The sequence below is a fragment of the Fistularia commersonii genome, chromosome 29 (assembly GCF_037954325.1).
Source record: "Fistularia commersonii isolate RoL2024-O1a breed Wild chromosome 29, RoL_Fcom_v1.0, whole genome shotgun sequence".
Taxonomy (NCBI): Eukaryota; Metazoa; Chordata; class Actinopteri; order Syngnathiformes; family Fistulariidae; genus Fistularia; species Fistularia commersonii.
The window spans coordinates 11,597,092-11,615,111 of record NC_141312.1 but is presented as its reverse complement, the minus strand read 5'-3'; the positions used below and the strand labels follow the sequence as shown (position 1 = coordinate 11,615,111).

At 41.5% G+C, this 18,020-nt stretch overlaps 1 protein-coding gene across 2 annotated transcripts in view; it reads right to left on the bottom strand.

Annotated features, from left to right (window-relative positions):
* The window catches only part of sh3pxd2aa (SH3 and PX domains 2Aa), a 134,962-nt gene that overhangs the window by 69,188 nt on the left and 47,754 nt on the right, over positions 1-18,020 (bottom strand). For both annotated transcript variants that reach the window (XM_086176724.1, XM_086176725.1), the window contains exons 3-5: positions 13,184-13,259; positions 8,992-9,068; positions 7,523-7,614 (exon numbers count right to left, since the gene is read on the bottom strand). In XM_086176724.1, coding sequence (XP_086032850.1) covers positions 7,523-7,614; positions 8,992-9,068; positions 13,184-13,259 — 245 coding nt within the window. The remainder of the gene's footprint in view (positions 1-7,522; positions 7,615-8,991; positions 9,069-13,183; positions 13,260-18,020) is intronic.

The window sequence follows — 18,020 nt, the reverse complement described above, 5'->3', positions numbered from 1 at the left end:
AATAATGAGCTTTTCTTTTCTTGTTTAAAATATGACATGATCAATGAGAGTTGTCATGTCAACCCACCACAGCACAATGCCCCTTGAGTGAGCAGCGCGACTGAAAGCAGTTGAGGGTGAACTCCTATGACCAGCATCATCCGCAATGAGCCACAATAACAGACAGACAGACACAAAGGAAGGCACGTCGAAAATAACAGACAAGCCAAATACAGACAAACAGATGCGGACAACAGAGACAAAACAAAAGAAAAAGCAGACAAAGGAAGAGATTACCACATGAGCCATAGACAGTCAGACAGACACAGAGATAGATATCAGCAGACACCAGTAGGTCAGAAGGACATGCAAATATCATAAAATAAAGATGTACAGAGAGACAAAGAAACAGAAATGGTAGAAATCAGCTGCTGCAAATTTAATTCGTGCTCTTTGATATCCACATAAACAGAGGGCTAATGGGTCAATAAACTTTCACACACGTTACCACCTGGACACACACATACATGACCTTTCACAGACCACATACTTAAAAGTGTTTAACTCAATCAATGCTGCCTCCACTGAGTGTTATTGATCCTCATAGCGAGGAAGTTGGGGGTCGGACTCATCTATTACAGCTGAGTCAGAACGTGGCCCGTCAGCTGCTGCAGCAAATGGACCAGGTGGCAGAGGACTTTGAGTAGAGAGGAGCTTCAAAAGCTTAGCCTGACACAAGATGCAAAGCTACTGGGAGCACAGTAAAGATTGCTCTATCTTGTTATGCTCCTCTTCACAGCAGGAGGAAGAAATCAAATTGCCAAAATTCACTTCATTTACTCGAGAGATGTTGACTTTCTCCCCAGCATGACTATTATAAGTGCCTCCTGCAAAGTGATGCCTGATGAGAATTTGATGTCACTTGCTAATTCACAACTTGCTGCCATGTTGTGATAACTCCAGAGAATGACAATCTGTTTTGTTGGCTAACAGGAGGAGCATTCATAAAACACAGTCCATTAAACATTTAAACTGAATTCTGGGATTATCAACATTTTATAGCATCTGTGAGAGGGTGAAATAAGACTGGAGGGGGTGAAAAAAAGTTTAGCATCAAGACCTGGGGAGGTTTCCGGTGGTGCCAAAGAGCAAACTGGAAGCATATAGATATCATAATTCAAATTAAAATGCACTAGTAGAAAGCCCACAAAAAAAAGTGATCAAAGTTCAATTTGTATTTGCAATCCCAAACCGTGCAGGAAAGTGACATCAGTGGCAAACTTTCTTCTTTACGGCTTGCTTGGGCACTAGAATAAGACATACACTCAGCTCTTTACCTGCTAGCATACTTGTTAGCATGGCACTGCGTGGGGCTGTAATACAAATCTTACAGTTACAGGACCAAATAGAATTGCATACAACTTCTGAATCTGATGCCTGTGATAGACTTGAGCAGATTACAGAGAGCTTGGCTGGATATTTCCTGACTATTATTGTTTATTTATTCAATTCTTGTCATTGCTAGTGTCACTCTTTATTTTGTCATTTAGTTCTGGTTGAGTAAGCTCGTACGCTGGGCATCTGTGCTAACCCCATGTGCATGTAAATACCCAGAACTTGCTAGATTTCTTGGGCATTTGTGTTCACTGACTCTCCATTGTTCTTGTTTGTCCTTTGCGTGTCCTTTCTTGTTTCTTCTGCAATTTCTTGTAGTATTTCCTCAGTCACAAAATATTTGAAATTCTTATAAGGGGACCAGTCAAGCCTCTCTTCAGAGTCTTTTTCAACAGATTCCACCAACTCAACAGATGGACGTTCAAACTGTTTTCTTTTTCACTGAAGCTCTTTTCACTTTGCCCCTTGCCGACTGCTTTGGGGTTTTGGCCATTGGCTTTAATGTATTTATTTTATTGTCCTCTTCTGGGACATCTGGGCTTTCATCATCATCCCTACTATCTCGGTTTTCTCCATCCTCATCATCACTGCTATCTGGGTTTTCCCCAATCCTTGCAGTAGGAGTCCATTCCTCCTCCTTCTCTTCCTCCTCCTCATCATCATCTTCCCCTAGCTGCTCCATGTCACTTGAATTCCCATCCACAATCCTCTTCAGAGCATCTTCATCTTCATTGCATTTTTATGCCATCCAAAAACACACATGCACACAAAAAACTGATTGTTGTGCATTTTTTCCTTGAATTTAGTTTTTAGTGCAATTCAGTAAACAAAAGAAAGTTATTAGCCATAGTGCCATTAAAACACCCAACTAGTCATCAATTATCATGATACAACAAGTTGTACATCTAATTTTTTTGCTTGAAATGTACCAAATTATGTAATTTAAACATTTAATTAGTTTACCTGAACAATAAAAAAATGTATGTTGGTTGATGTTATGTATAATGAATGAAATACAACAAAATGACAATTGACTGATTTAAAGTTATATGACCTTATGCACCTGCTGTATCAAATTTGATAAGTAATTTTCAACACGGTTTTACGAAAACATATATGATGACATATTAAGTAATTTCACATTGAATTCACATATCATTGAATTCACATATCAATAGCAGTGACTGTTCCTATTGATAATTCACAAAAAAGTTGAATTTTTTTTCTTACCTTAACTTTTTCAGAATTGACAAAGTTCCTCTTCAAAAACCACCTGTGTCTCATTCCTTAGTAATGGTAATTTTGTAGCATCACTGGAAACCCCCCAACTGAGCAAATGACTGCCCCCTGGTGGTATATCTGTGCACTGCACGTACCTAATTGTATAAACTGTGTCACTCAGGGAAAAAATTGTCACACTACTCATGTGCAGGGTTCAAAAACTCATGTATCACATGTGATACATTTGGCGTTATAGGGCTAGCTAGCTAGGGCTAGCTAGGGGACATTCAGCCATCAGCATCCCTTTTGATGTGATGTACCGTGATAACGGTATCTGTTAAGGCAGAGTAAACAGCCAAGCTCTCTAAAATCTCCTCAAGTTTGCTCACGGGCATCCAATTCAGAAATATCTGCATCTCTATCTGGTTCCAAAACTGTATGATTCGCATGACAGTGTTAGGGAGTGCAATGCTTACAAGTACCAGTGATCAGGAAGCGGGTTAAGATCTGAGTGTGTGTTGCAGTGACGTGCAGTCAGTAGAGGCAGATGAGGCCGGGCCTCACCTGGCATCATGGAAAGACAAATATTTACAATGAAAAAATTAAATGAATGGCTCTATTTATTCAGGGATTTGTACCTTAGTTATTTACACCTAACTTCACCATTTTTAGTTGTTTTTTTTCCAAAGTCGCTGAAAAAAAAATCACATTTACCGTTTAAATATGAAGAGGAGATGTGCGGTGACACGGCAGCCAGCGGAGCCCACTATGGATTGCGCAATGATTCTGCTAACTGCGCTGCCGTGCTATGCGGCTGAGACCGTATCGCTGTCTCTGTGGATGTCACTATTACAATTTCCAAACACTTCAAGCACTAATGTATGAACTAAATAACCATACTTTAGCTGAATGTATAATTTTTTTCGTCAACAACTGTAACCCGTTTCTCGTGCCGAGAGATCGTAACGCGGCAGCGAAGACACACTACGTGAGGCAAGCAGTGATGGGGCCTCATGGTAGGGGGCACTGGTGATCCCAGGGATCCTTTTTACTACTCGGCTAAAGAATAATACAATTTGCAATAGCAAGCAACTGTAAACAGTTAGCAAGTCAAGTGCAGCCATCCAGTTATTTTTTCCTCTTGCTTGGCTTTATTTCCAAAAGGATTACAGAGCTAAACTGAAAGAAGCAGGAGATGATAAGTAAGGGAAAACTGACGCCGGCGCTAACAGATTTGCTTCAGACTACAAGACAGAAGACTCAGTCTTTTCAAACAGAGTGGTACACACGAAAATGTTGGCTGTGTGGATGTCCAGTAAGAAAGCACCTTTTCTGCTTTTCCTGCCTTCTTTTCTCAACTTCTGACAATGTCTGGAGTCAAATGGGATATTGTGAACTGAAGAATCTGCAAAGAAGCCTAATCAAACATGAGTGGTCGGCCACTCACATTCAAAGTCATTTCGCGCAAAAAACATTTGGGATGTCCAGGATGGATTTGGCTTTGAACGAACAGCAAAGACTCAACATCAGCCCCCCTTTTTAAAAAGGGGGATCAGAGGGTGTGCTCAAACTACAGGAGGATCACACTCCTCAGCCTGGTGAGGTCTATTCAGAGGCACTGGAGAAGAGGGTCTGCTAGGTCGTTGAACCTCAGATCCAGGAGAAACAGTGAGGTTTTTGTCCTGGCCATGGAAAAGTGGACCAGCTCGATACCCTCGTTAGGGTCCTCGAGGGACCCAACCAGTCTCCATGTGTTTTGTGGATCTGGAGAAGGCATTCGACCCTGTCCCGCGGGAAATCCTGTCAGGGGTGCTCCGGGAGTATGGGGTACCAATCCCTATCATATGGGCATTGGTCCCTGTGTGATCGGTGTCGGAGCTTTGTCCGCATTGTCGGTTGTAAGTCTGACCCGTTTCCAGTGAGAGTTAGACTGCCAGGGCTGCCCTTTGTCACTGATTCTGTTCATACCTTTAATGCACAGAATTTCGAGGCGCAGCCAGGGCGTTGAGGGGATCTGGTTTGGTGGCTGCAGGATCGCGGCACTCCTTTTTTGCAGATGATATGTTTCTGTGGGCTTCATCAGGTCATGATCTCCAGCTTTCACTGGAGCTGTTCGCAGCCGAGTGTGAAGTGGCCAGGATGAGGATCAGCACCTCCAAATCCGAGACCATAGCACTCAACCAGAAACCGGTGGAACAATCAAGAAGTTCTGCCCCATGTAGAGGAGTTCAAGTATGTTGGGGTCTTGTTCAAGAGTGAGGGGACGATGGAGCAGGAGATTGACAAGCGGATCGGTGGGGCGTCTGCAGTGATGTGTACTCTGTACCAGTCTGGTGTGGTAAAGAGGGAGCTGAGCCAGAGGGCAAAGTTCTCAATTTACCGGTTGATCCTCATTCCCAGTTTCATGGTCAGGAGCTGTGGGTAATGACCAAAAGAATGAGATTGCGGATTGAAGAAGCCAAAATTAGTTTTCTCCATCGGTTGGCCGGACTCTCCCTGTGAAAAGTTCGGTCATCCAGGAGGAGCTTGGAGTAGAGCCGCTGTTCCTCCGCATGGAAAGGAGTTAGATGAGATGGCTCGGGCAGGATGCCTCCTGACGCCTCCCGGGGGAGGTATTCTAGGCATGTCCATCTGGGAGGAGACCCGGGGAAGACCAAAGACACGCTGCAGAGACTATGTCTTCAGGCTGGCCTGGGAAAACCTTGGGTTCCCCCCCAGATGAGCTGGATCATGTGGCGGGGGAGAGGGAGGCCTGGGCCTCATTGCTCTTTCTGCTGCCCCTGTGACCCGACTCACCCTAAACACCCTCAAAATTCAGAAAAAAATGCAGAAAAAGTCAGAGAGGGAAAAAAAAAACCTGTTAAAATTAAAATCAGTTCAAAATAAACTTAATATCAGTAACATTCATTTGTCTTAAAATGAGAGAGCAATTCCATTGAATTTGAAAAAAAAATTCAAGTGTTGTGAGGAATAAGCTAAATTTATGACATGGATTAACATTATTGTTAGAGAATGAAAGGCGTCCATCCAATCCAGCTCTGACACGAGTCGAGTCAAGCTTTATGATGCTTTATTATGATGTCTTACTACCCATTAACTGGGCAATCTTTAAAAAAAAAATCATAACTCCAAAAACCAGAATGCAAAGCTCAGCCTGCTGAGTTTTTTTTCTTTCATTAATTTCAAGAGAAAGATTCTGATGCCCACCATGTCAGAGCTTTAATACAACAAACTAGATGCAGTTCACAAGCAGTCTGCTGCTGCCACAGGACCAGCATGAAATTACACCACACACAAAAACTGTCTATTTTCCACAACAGGTGCAGAAAAGTGAGTGCTAGTCTTGAAACGCCCCGCAAGACCTCCAACAGATTCATCAAAATATTCAATGACTCCACATTTTATCAGCATAATATGAGTGATTGTTTGAGGCTTGAGACATTGTCTGTCGCATCTTGTGAATTTCAATTAGCATATCTCTGCTGCTCAGGCTCAGTTAGAAACAGTCTGTATTTGGCGTGTTAAATATCCCCATGACAATATGTCTGTAGAAATCAACTGTCATGTACTGTAACTGTGATGTCGCCTTTACTTATTCCTAACTTTTTTTTCTTTCCTTTTTCTGGTTCTGTGATTTGACCATCAAGAATATAAAAAAGTAGTGATACAAAAATTTTTACCAGAAATAATATATAAGACATCTCGAGATTTTACAGGAACGGAGCCACACAAATGCATTATTATTACTGGTAAATGAGCTGCACTGCTTAATACAGTAATCAAGTGAGCAATTTCATACTGAACACAAAATGTACTACCCTTATTATGGGTCCAACTGTCTCCTACACTGGGGTAAAGTGATCAAACAAACTATTGAAACTCTGACAAATATTTATTTCTGCATGAAAGCAGAGCAGGGAGGTCATCGTATCTTAACCTTGAGCTGTTAAGCTGATTCCATGTAGTTTAATAAGATGATACATAGAAAGTTGTTCACTGATACTAGATAGATAAGAAGAGTCCATGAGACAAGAAGAGTTTTTAAAAAATCCCTTCTTTTAAAAAAAGGAACGAGGAAAGAGTGCTTTTATCAATGTTAAAACTTCAGGGTTCTGGCTTTATATTGTTCTTCAGTGAAGCTGGCTGTTTCAAAATATTAAACAACATCCTGTGTTGAAATCTGCTCCAGAATGAAACATAATTAATTTGTATTGTAATATTTTTACTCCCAAATACACCAATCCATAGTCAACTGGGCCTTGAGACCACCTTTACTGGAAAAAGGCATCTGTGTTTGGTCATTGAAAGGTCTTTGAAGGATGAGCACTTCGAATACTGCATTTACAATAACATAGAGGACTTTTGGGACTGACCATCAACTTTCTAGAATAATGGTCCCCAACCCCCGGGCCATGGATCTACCAGTCCATGGACCAATTGGTACCACGCCGCACAAGAAATATTCAATTATTTTCGTTGGATTTATTATCTGAGTCTGAAAAATCTTTATTTTGAAAAATCTTTTATTTTGATAAATGACCAGAATCTCTAGGTTACATCTTGGTCACTTGAGCGCCAAAAATGTAACCAATGAGCTAGCAAAATGAGTAAAAAACAGACGTCAGACAGAAACTTTCTTTCCAAAGGGGAAGAGGTGGATCTACACAGTGGATTCACTTTTATTATTATAGTCGCAATATAAGCAATCTGCATGTACTCCCTCACCCCCACACCCGGTGATTTCTGGGAAGAAACCTTACCATAGCAACCAGAGAGAAATAAGACAATTTGATGGACATGGCGTCTTCATGCTGCTTTCTCAGCGACGTCAGCATTTAAACATGACTGACTGTATGTGTTGGTTTTGTGTGTATGCATGTGTACTACAAGTAAGCTCAATATGATACAGTGTACATTAGGTACTCACTCCACCGGGGGGTTGATGTCCTCAGTTTTAGTCTCAAAGAAACGCAGCACTTCCTCACTCTGAGAAATCTGAGGAGGGAGACGCACCAGCGCCTGTTGAGACAAGTCTTGGGTTAGAGGATCCATTTTGCATTATATTCCTCAATAATGGCCGAAGTAATAAATACTCTCACGTTTACATGATTTTGATTAGGGATAAGCAGAGCAAACAAAGCCAACTCTGCAGTGAGGCTCATATTTGTGACTAAACATCCATATTTAATGATGTTTTGCACCTTGATGCACACTCTCATCACGTGATAATGTTATTTAAGGGCCTGTTGGTGGTTGCAGAGGCAGTTGGTCACAAGATTCCCACAGCTGGACTCTGCATCCTACTATCTTGTGAGAGCAGCATCCTCTTAATAATTGCTCTCCTCCCAGTCATTGGCCTCATAAACAGGATGTAGGAAGTGAGGAACATGGCACAATACAGCTGGCTCACAATGACTAAAGATTTGTGATTTCAGGTTGTTTGGGTATTGGGATCATTCCTTCCTTCTATTTCGGACATGTCCTTCTGGGAGGAGATCGAGAAGAAGACCAGGACACACTGGAGAGACTATGTCCCCAGGCTGGGCTTGGGAATGCCTCGGGGTCCCCCCAGAGGAGCTGGACTTTGTTGCGGGGAAGAAGGAGGTCTGGGCCTCACTGCTCCGGCTGCTGCCCCCCACGACCCAACTCCAGATAAGCAGGAGAGAATGAATGAATAGATAGTATATTTATCACATGTCTTAGAATTAGCTGGCCTTGTACCATTTATTAAATATTCTATGGTCCTTCAAGGGCAGTTTTAATTGCTTTCATTGCATATTTGTTGCTAGCGGCAATTGAATTGCTTAACAATTTGGACATTTAGTCAGGCAGTTTTAAAACTCAAACAAAGACTGATTCGCAAATCTGCATTTATTTCAGCATTTTTGATTGTTTTAAAAAAAATATATTGTCTCTTTCATTAAATAAAAAAAAGTTAATTTTTTGCTATTTTGAATAGTTGAAATCATGATTTTTTTTCTCCATATAATTATGGCAAAAACAGGCTTTTAAATTGATTGTTTATGCACCAGCAAGCCCCCTCCCTCTACCTGTGTCTGAAACCCTGCATCTGCATCAGACTCTGGTTCAGTGATATGATAAGTGGAAGCAAAACGAAGTGGATAAGTGGATTGAACTTCCATCACTCAGTCTTTCAGTGACTGAAGAGTCCAATGAAACTCGTACTTCTCTGACTAACTAAAGATCCTTTGAAATTTTCCATTACAAAATCACACTATGAAGTCGAAGAATGACAATAACTTTTCCAAATAGTTACGTCTGCATTGGAACTGTTGCATGTGAAAAGGACAGTATGGCTGTGACTTTTAATCCCTCAGAGGCTGGTGGTTATTCCCTCGTGACACAATGAAGGATGTTAACAGAAGAAGTCTTTACCCTGCAATAGTCGTCGATGAAACGCAGCCTTTTCATGGCCACATCTCTCACATGACTCCTTCGAAACAGGATTTTGCCTAGGAGGGAGGGAACGGAGAAAGATAGTGGTACAGAAAAAGAAAAGGTGATGAGAGACATGAAGGGCAACGTTAATATTGGACACAAGCAAAGGAGGCTCAGACACAGTGCAGACAAGCGTGAGTGACTTACTGAGGCCCACCACTAGATGTCAGTGATGTAAAAATGGGATCGAAAAGCACCAATGTGTGACACTCTAAACGAGAAACCGGATTTATACCCTGGTCAGATATTTCAAGATATTTCCTCATCAATGGCTAATGTCAAGCAGGGTATTTAAAGACAGACGGGTCAAAGACATCTACAGTTACATCTACATTTGCCATAGGTCCCCAGTGGAAGTGGTTTTGCTCATTAGAGGCTTTAAAATCTGGAAATCGCGTACTTCTTCACCTTTAACCCTCTCAGGCTCAAACTAAGTTGTAGTTGCAGGAAAAATCTGATATTTGGCTGTCGCAAATCTGCAACATCTGCCTGGAGAAGGTTAAATGCATCATTCATTTGAATGCAAAAAGCTATTCTTGAGCTTGAAATTCTTGATTGCATCTTTTGATCATTTCAAGGTGGAATTGCGATGGAAATACTATATTGATAAGAAATTACCTGGAAAATGTATAAACGTTCATTGACTAATTCATTACCTATACCACTTAACCTGCTGTCAGAAAAATTACCAGTCGATCACAGGGTCAGATTTAGAGACATACAACTTCTCACTCTCTTATTCACACGCCTTGGCAATGGCGAGTCTTTAATAAACCTGCTGAAGGTTTTTCAATTGTAGGAGGAAGCAAAGGATACAGAGGGAGCATGCAAACTCCCCAAAGAAAGGCCCATCACAATCAAACCAGGGTGGCAAGAGCATTCACTGTTGCATCCAACCTGTGTCCCTCAATGTACAGACATCCATAGGAAAATTAAAGAAAACATCAGATAAACATCCTGACATCTTTTTTTTTCATCTTCTTAATCAAAATTGAATGTTTGAATGTTAATTAAAACACAATCTAAAGCTATCAAAAATTTGAGGATAATGGAGGAAACCAGTTCAAAATGCAATTTTTTTTCTTTTTTTTGTTCTCGTTTCTTAAGACTTCAGGTGGTACAGTATTGAGTCTGTTTCAAAAGGAGAAGTGAAAGAGTGATCAACTGTCGTACCTTTACCGAAGTAACACGAAGATAACTACCCTGCTCCATATCCGCATTAGTATCGGTATAAGTATCCCTTAAGTATTAGTATATGTATAGTACACAATTAAAACTGTCTTCTGAGTACTTGCACATTTGATAATTGAATTACTTGTCAATTTACAGTTAGAACTTCTTCTTCTTCTTCTGCTTTCAGCTTTTCCCTTCACGGGTCACCACAGCAAATCAACTTTCTCCATTTAACCCTATTCTCGGTATCCTCTCTTATACCAACTACTTTCATATCCCCTCTCATTATGCCCATAAATCTTCTCTTTGGTCTCCCTCGAGACCTCCTGCCCGCCAGCTCTAATTTCAGCATCCGTCTACCAATATATTCACTATCCCTCCTTTGTACATGACCAAACTATCTCAGTCATGGTCCATGGAGATTCCTGTCTAACCTCATTTGTCAGCCTGTCCATTACCAGTGCAAACACAAAGTGGCTCAGAGCTGATTCCTGATGGAGTCCCACCTCCACCTTGAACTTCTCCGTTACCCCTACAGCAAACCACACCACTGTCTCACAGCATACATGTCCTGTACCAGTCTAACATACTTCTTTGCACTCCTAATTTCCTCATACAAAACCAGAGTTCCTCTCTTGACACCCTGTCATATGCTTTTTTTAGGTCTACAAAACATAATGCAGCTCCCTTTGGCCGTCTCTGTACTTCTCTATTAGCATTGTCAAAGCAAATACTGCATCTGTAGTACTCTTTCTAGGCATGAAGCCATACTACTGTTCACAAATGCTGACTTCTGTTTCTACTACTCTTTCCTGAAACTTCATCGTATGGCTCGTTAACTTTATCCCTCTATAGGTGCCGCAATTCTGCACATCCCCCTTATTCTTACTAATTGGCACCATCACACTCCGTCTCCATTCTTCAGGCATCTTCTCACTCTCTAAGAGCCTGTTAAATAATCTAGTCAGAAACTCTACGGCTGCCTCTCCTAGACACTTCCATACCTCCACGGGTATATCATCAGAACCAACTGCCTTTCCACTCTTCATCCTCTTCAATGCCTTCCTCACTTCACTTCTACTAATCTCTGCTACTTTGTGGTCTACAATAGTAACCTCTTCTACCTTTGGCTCTTTCATTTCCCACATTAATCAGCTCTTCAAAGTACTCTCTCCATCTTCCCGTCACTCTACTAGCATCTGTCAATACATTTCCCTCTCTATCCTTAGTTATCTGGACCTGTTGTACATCTCTGTTTCGTCAACCTGTATAGATCCTTCTTTCCCTCCTTACTGTCCAACTGGACATACAGGTCATCGTACGCCCTTTGTTTTACCTTTGCTACATCTTCCTTTACCTTAGGTTGTATCTCCCTGTACTCCTGTCTGTTCTCTTCAGTCCTCTCAGAGTCCCACCTCTTCTTTGCTTACTGCTTTCTCTGTATATATACCTGAACTTCCTCATTCATCACCAAGTCTCCTAATCTACTTTCCTTCCAGATGACACACCAAGTGCTCTTCTACCTGTCTCCCTGATAACACTAGCTGTTGTTGTCCTATCATCTGGAGGCTCTCCCTGAGCACCCAGAGCCTTTCTCAAGTCTTCCTTGAAAACAATACAACACTCTTCCCTTTTCAGCTTTTACCACTTTGTCTCTGACTTCGTCCTCTTGACCTTCCTTGTCACCAGAGTCATTCTACAAACCAGCATGCTATGCCGTCTGGCTACACTCTCACCTACAACTACTTTGCATTCACTGATCTCTTTCAGGTTACCTCGTCTATAAGATGTAGTCTACCTGGATGCTCCTACCTCCGCTCCTATAAGTTACCCTATGTTCCTGTCTTTTCTGGAAAAAAGTGTTCACTACAGCCATTTCCATCCTTTTTGCAAAATCAACCACCATCTGTCCCTCTGCGTTCCTATCCTGTATACCAAATCTGCCCATCACTTCTTCACCCCTCTATTGTCTTCACCAACATGCCTATTTAAGTCCGCACCAATTACCACTCTCTCATCTCTGGGGATATTCTGCATCACTTAATCTAGCTCATTCCAGGACTTCTCCTTCTCCTCAAATTCACATTCCACCTGTGGGGCATAGCCACCAACAACATTGAGCACCACACCATCAATTTCCAGTTTCAGACTCATAAGTCTATCTGACATTCTTTTCACCTCCAGAACATTACTAACAAACTCCTCCTTCAAGATAACTCCTACTCCATTTCTCCTCCTGTAAGTACCATGATAGTACAACTTAAAGCCTGCTCCTGAGCTTCTAGCCTTACTACCTTTCCACATGGTCTCCTGGACACACAGTATATCCACTTTCCTTCTCAGCATCATATCGACTAACTCTCAAACTTTTCCTGCCATAGTCCCAATATTCAAAGTCCCTCCTCTCAGTCCTAGACTCTTGCCTTTCCTCTTCTCTCTCTGCTTCCGTACACGCCTTCCTCCACCTTAGCAGAATTATCCCTTTAGGACTGACTTAACTTTTAAATTTAATTCTCCAAAGAAATCATTCACTCCTAAGAAAACACTATCTCTACAGATATAACACGTAACAGTTTATGTGGCCCACCATCAAAGACGATGATGATTGAAAAAGCCTGTTAAGACCTCAGAAAAATGCACTCCACGGTAACATAAGTTCAATTTACGGGTGACAGCATTGCCAAAATTACTACTTGGCATTGTTGTTGTTACATGTTGAAGTCATGCACCAGGGACTGAATGCTTGCACTGCTGGCTTCCACTGGCTGAGGGACATGAACAGAAGCCAGGAGTGAGTGTCATTTCCTAAGTACAAATTAAATAATTGAAATAAACGAGGAAAACATACAGGTGACAGTCAGACACACACACACACACACACACACACACACACACACACACACACACACACACACACACACACACACACACACACACACACACACACACGTTATACCTGGGAGAAAGGGAATAATCCTCTTCTTTGGGTCTTTCTGCCCCCCCTCAATTGGGAACTTGTCAAGTATCTGCATCTATAGAAGTCAGAGTAGAGGAAGGAATGGCTTACTTTTATTGATCAGTAGAAACTTTTTTGAAGAGAGAAAGAAGAACATGGTTATCAATCAGGTGAGATTAGCATAAACACCGGTTCAATGAGGATGCATGCCTCTGATGCCAGTTACATCTTGAGTCAATAGATTGATCTGAATATAAAGTGAGGTAAAAAACATTGTGCAGGTAAAGCACACGTGAGTTCGGCAAGCTGTTGGATCCCGCATTGTGAGAATCAAACCTAATAATACGTCATATATCTGTCATATAATATGTCAATATGTCATATTGACATATTGACCATTGGTACCGTAATTCACAGCCTTATCTAGACTAAAGTTTCCATGATTAGGTGCATATGTATATAAAAAATGTTAAAAACATATGTCAGGGAATGCAGCCTCAGGGGTGCAAGGAGCAGTGTCTCCCTGAGGAAGAGCATCCGGAGTAAAACTTCAAGCTAAAATCAACTATGCTAATCAGACCCAGGATTCTCATACCGGATTGGTCGAGGCCCGGGTTAAAAATGACCACCATTGTTGCCAATGACCTACGGGGTACAGGTGGAAATTGGGCTATTGTGGGTCGAAGAAGGAGAGGAGGGAGGTGTGTTCAGAAGCAGAGCAAGAAGAGGAAAGCCAAGAGTCTGGGACTGAGAGGAGGGACTTTGAATATTGGGGCGATGACAGGAAAAGGTAGAGAGTTGGTTGACATGAGGCAGAGAAGGAAGGTGGGTACACTGTGTGTCCAGGAGACTAGGTGGAAAGGTAATAAGGCTAAGCAAAGAAGTAGATATACTGAGGAGACTGAAGAGAGCAGACAGGAGTACAAGGAGATACAGCTTAAGGCAAAGACAGAGTTAGAAAGGCAAAACAAAGGACATACGATGACCTTTATGCTTGGTTTAACAGTAAGGATGGAGAGAAATATTTGTACAGGTTGGCAGCAGTGAGCAGCAGTGTTGCTTCATGCCTAGAAAGAGTACTACAGATCCAATATTTGCTTTGAGAATGCCAATAGAGAAGTACTGAGAAGGTCAAAGGAAGCTGCATTGTGTTTTTGTAGACCTAGAAAAAGCATATGACAGGGTGCCAAGAGAGGAACTCTGGTATTGTATGAGGAAATCTGGAGCAGAGAAGTATGTTAGACTGGAGCAGGACATGTATGCTAGCTGTGGGACAGTATTGAGGTGTGCTGTAGGGGTAACAGGGAAGTTCAAGGTGGAGGTAGGACACCATCAGGGATCAGCTCTTAGTTTCTTCTTCATTGCATTGGTGATGGACAGACTGGCAGAATGATATAAATAATATTTATATATATACATACGCACACATTTGTACAATTGGCATGGCGCCCCAGTAGCTTGTGCTTCGGCCTCACCGCACGAAGGACCCTAGTTGGATGGATATATACTGACAACATATTCATTATCTGTCTTTGCTGTCATTCGGTGAGAGACGGGGGCTGACCTGGGCTAGTCGTCATTCATTTGCAGGGCCTCCCATTTAGTAGGAGTAAGTAATCTACACCTTCTCACTTCTCAATTTTAACTTACTTAAACATGATTTTGTCATTGAGACCTTTTGGATATTGCTAATCCACAGCAAAGGAAAGAAAAAACAGCAAAACTGCAGCAATCAATGTTAAATCAATTTAACTGATGCGTATTGAGATCCTAAACACAATAAGTAACTGTAAAAAGTTAAAAAGAGAATTTGGCAGTGCCCGTTTTGTTTTACATGCATTTTACTGGGATGGACCTCTCTGAGATGAAAAATCTTACTTAAGAGTGTCCTGACCAAGACAGACAACCCACAAGCCCAAAATATCTTCAACATTAACGACGCAATATCACTATCAAGAACCCATGTTAGGACTTTACAGACAGTAAAATGGATTGAGGTACAAGGGCTCATCAGATGTAAGATTCATGACATTAAAACCTCTTTAAATCAGTTAAAAACATCTACAGACCAACATTTGTGCCTCCAAGACATTTGGTAGTTCTTTATAATGTTCCAGCTCCTTCAATTTTAGTTAATTATGCAGAACAGTCCAGTCACAGGGAGCAACAAACTTAAAGCATTCCTTCCACTTTCAGTTCAGCGTATTGGAGGTGACAGTGCAAACAGACATAGTAAACTAAGACCATACAAACTTGTGTTTTGAATAATGCCCTACAGATACGGTGGAGCAGATCTAAAATACCATAATTTCCGGACTATAAGCCACGACTTTTGTCACAAGCTTTCAACCCTGCGGCTTATGAAATGATGCAGCTAATTTATGATTTTTTTTCTAACGGCCACCAGGGGCACTCGAGCAGAAAAGGTAAGAGTGAGACAGTTGGAATATATATGTCGAGGAAGACGCAAGTTTAATGTAACTTCGAGCTTTGTGCATTAATAAAATTAGCATGAACAGACCCAAATCATGGAAAATGCAAGAAGAAATGCATTTGACGCAGCTTTCAAGTTAAAAGCAATCGAGCTGGCAGATAAAAAAGGAAACAAAGCTGCTGTACGTAAAGTTGGTATAAATGAATCGATGGTGAGATGCTGGAAACGGCACCAGGAAGAACTGGAGCAATGTAACCAGCCCTGTTAGTGCTGTGCTACCGTGTTGCTGCTGTGTTACTGCCGCGTCACAGGCACTGTTTGGAAAGAAAAGCTAAGGTATATTATTAAAACTTTGAAAACTCTTTCTGTGTACCGTCTTTCTTTGTAAATATCTCATGTTTAAATGTGGGCCCATGCGGCTTATAGACAGGTGCGGCTTATGTATGTACAAAATGTTTTTTCCTTTTAGAATGTAGTGGGTGAGGCTTATAATCAGGTGCGCTCTATAGTCTGGAAATTACAGTACATATACAAAAAAGCTAATGTTTACATCTACCAATATGCCTATATAAAGACAATGGTGAGAACGTGTTTTAAAGTTTGTGATGAACCTTGGACATGTCTTAAGGACATAAAATCTGGATGATAACTAATTATTGTCACTTAACTCAGACAAAACAGAGGTGATCTGTTCAGTTTGATCTTATTTGCCAGATCCTGGATATGAGAAGTGAAGGACATGGAATCATCCAATAAAATTCAAAGGTTTTGAGAGATCTTTCAAAAAGTAATGATTTTCAAGTCTTTGTGTTGTGTGTCTCCTGGACACACAGTTTTTGTTTTTTTCAGTCTTTAAACACACTATTGTATATTTGATATATATAATAATAATGCCACATTGTGCTGGTTTTGGGTGCGATTTCCAATTGCTTGTGAACGCACAAAACTATGTCAGGATCCGCAACTGTGTTCTTATCGCTTCTCTCTGGATGTGTTTGACGCATTTCGCCGAGCTGAGCTGCTGAACTCGAGGGTGCTGCTAGTTTTAAACAAACATTAAAGACATACAAAAGGTCCTTGGGGGACGAGGGAGCCCCCTTCCGAGAAATGCCACAGGCAGGACACATTGGATGTTCTTCTGCATGGGTGTCAACAGAAGTAGCATCTGATGATGAAAGATTGGGCACGGCACGATCACGGAGGATAGTGGCAATGAGTCACCTGGTCAGTCGACGCAGGTGCCTCTAAGTCTACAGTGTGCAGCCGATGACAACAAGGGGAGCTCCTTACAACAGACTCTTTCTGTTAGCATAGCAATGCAGTTGCCGCATGCACATCAGCAACTTTTGCTGATTCTTGCCTTTAACGTCTCTGTTCCTCTGTCCTCATTTTGAAGCTCATTTTGACTTCTGTCTTTGGCGTAATCCTCCTCGCTCACATCTCTCTCGAGTTCAAATGGAAAGGCTTGCATAGATTACATGTTTTTGCACAGTAGGATAAAATGATTTGGAACAAGCTCAGGTCAAACTCATGACATCACAACCAAGACCCAGGATGTGGCTTCATTTTCCACATAAAAGGAAAGTCATTTTTTATAAAAAAAAAATACTGTAACTTGAGAGACTGTTTTATTAGATCCTTCTAAATAGCTAGAAAAAAAGTAGTAGCAATAGTCGTATGTATGTGCTTGTGTTTCAGCTGAGGTCAAAATTTCTTTTCTTTCCTTCACTACCTGGTCAGAGTTTGAATAGCCCATTTAGCTGAAGGTCAGATAATTATTTAAAAGTCGCCATAGCTCTAGCTCCAACTAAAATTTACACTTTGCTGTTGCCACTGACAAAATTCTGGCAGGGGAAACATGTTCACATCCAGCTGGGATTTGTGAGAGAGAAGTGGTTAGAAAGGGTGGGATTGCAGCAGTCAGGTGGCCCTCCTATAAAGACTACATAAAATAGACACACACAATAAGAAAGAAACTTAATGGAGGGTCTGACTGATGACCTGGCATACAAGCTCACACACACAAAAACACACAAGCCCAGAAGGCGACAAATATTCCTGTAAAACATTCTGTAAAAATAAGTACACTGAGCAAACCATTGCTCCAGTTCAGAGACTTCGTTCCACTGTCTCCTTGGCAACCAGCGCAGAGAGACTGTGAAGAAGAATTGTGAAGGGACGTGATTGGATGATACTGTGCAGCTTTGGACCACTGGTGTAAATGTTGGGAGCTAGGCAAAAAAAATAAAACGAGGAAAACAAGAGCATGTTTTCTCTGTTGTCAGAGTGAGCACAGACTGGCTCTATGTTGTAATGTTAACTGCACTGTGCAATCTATTATTCCAGCTGGTTGAAAATCTCACTCATTGGCATTCAGCTGATGACTGACAGACTAAAAATGTC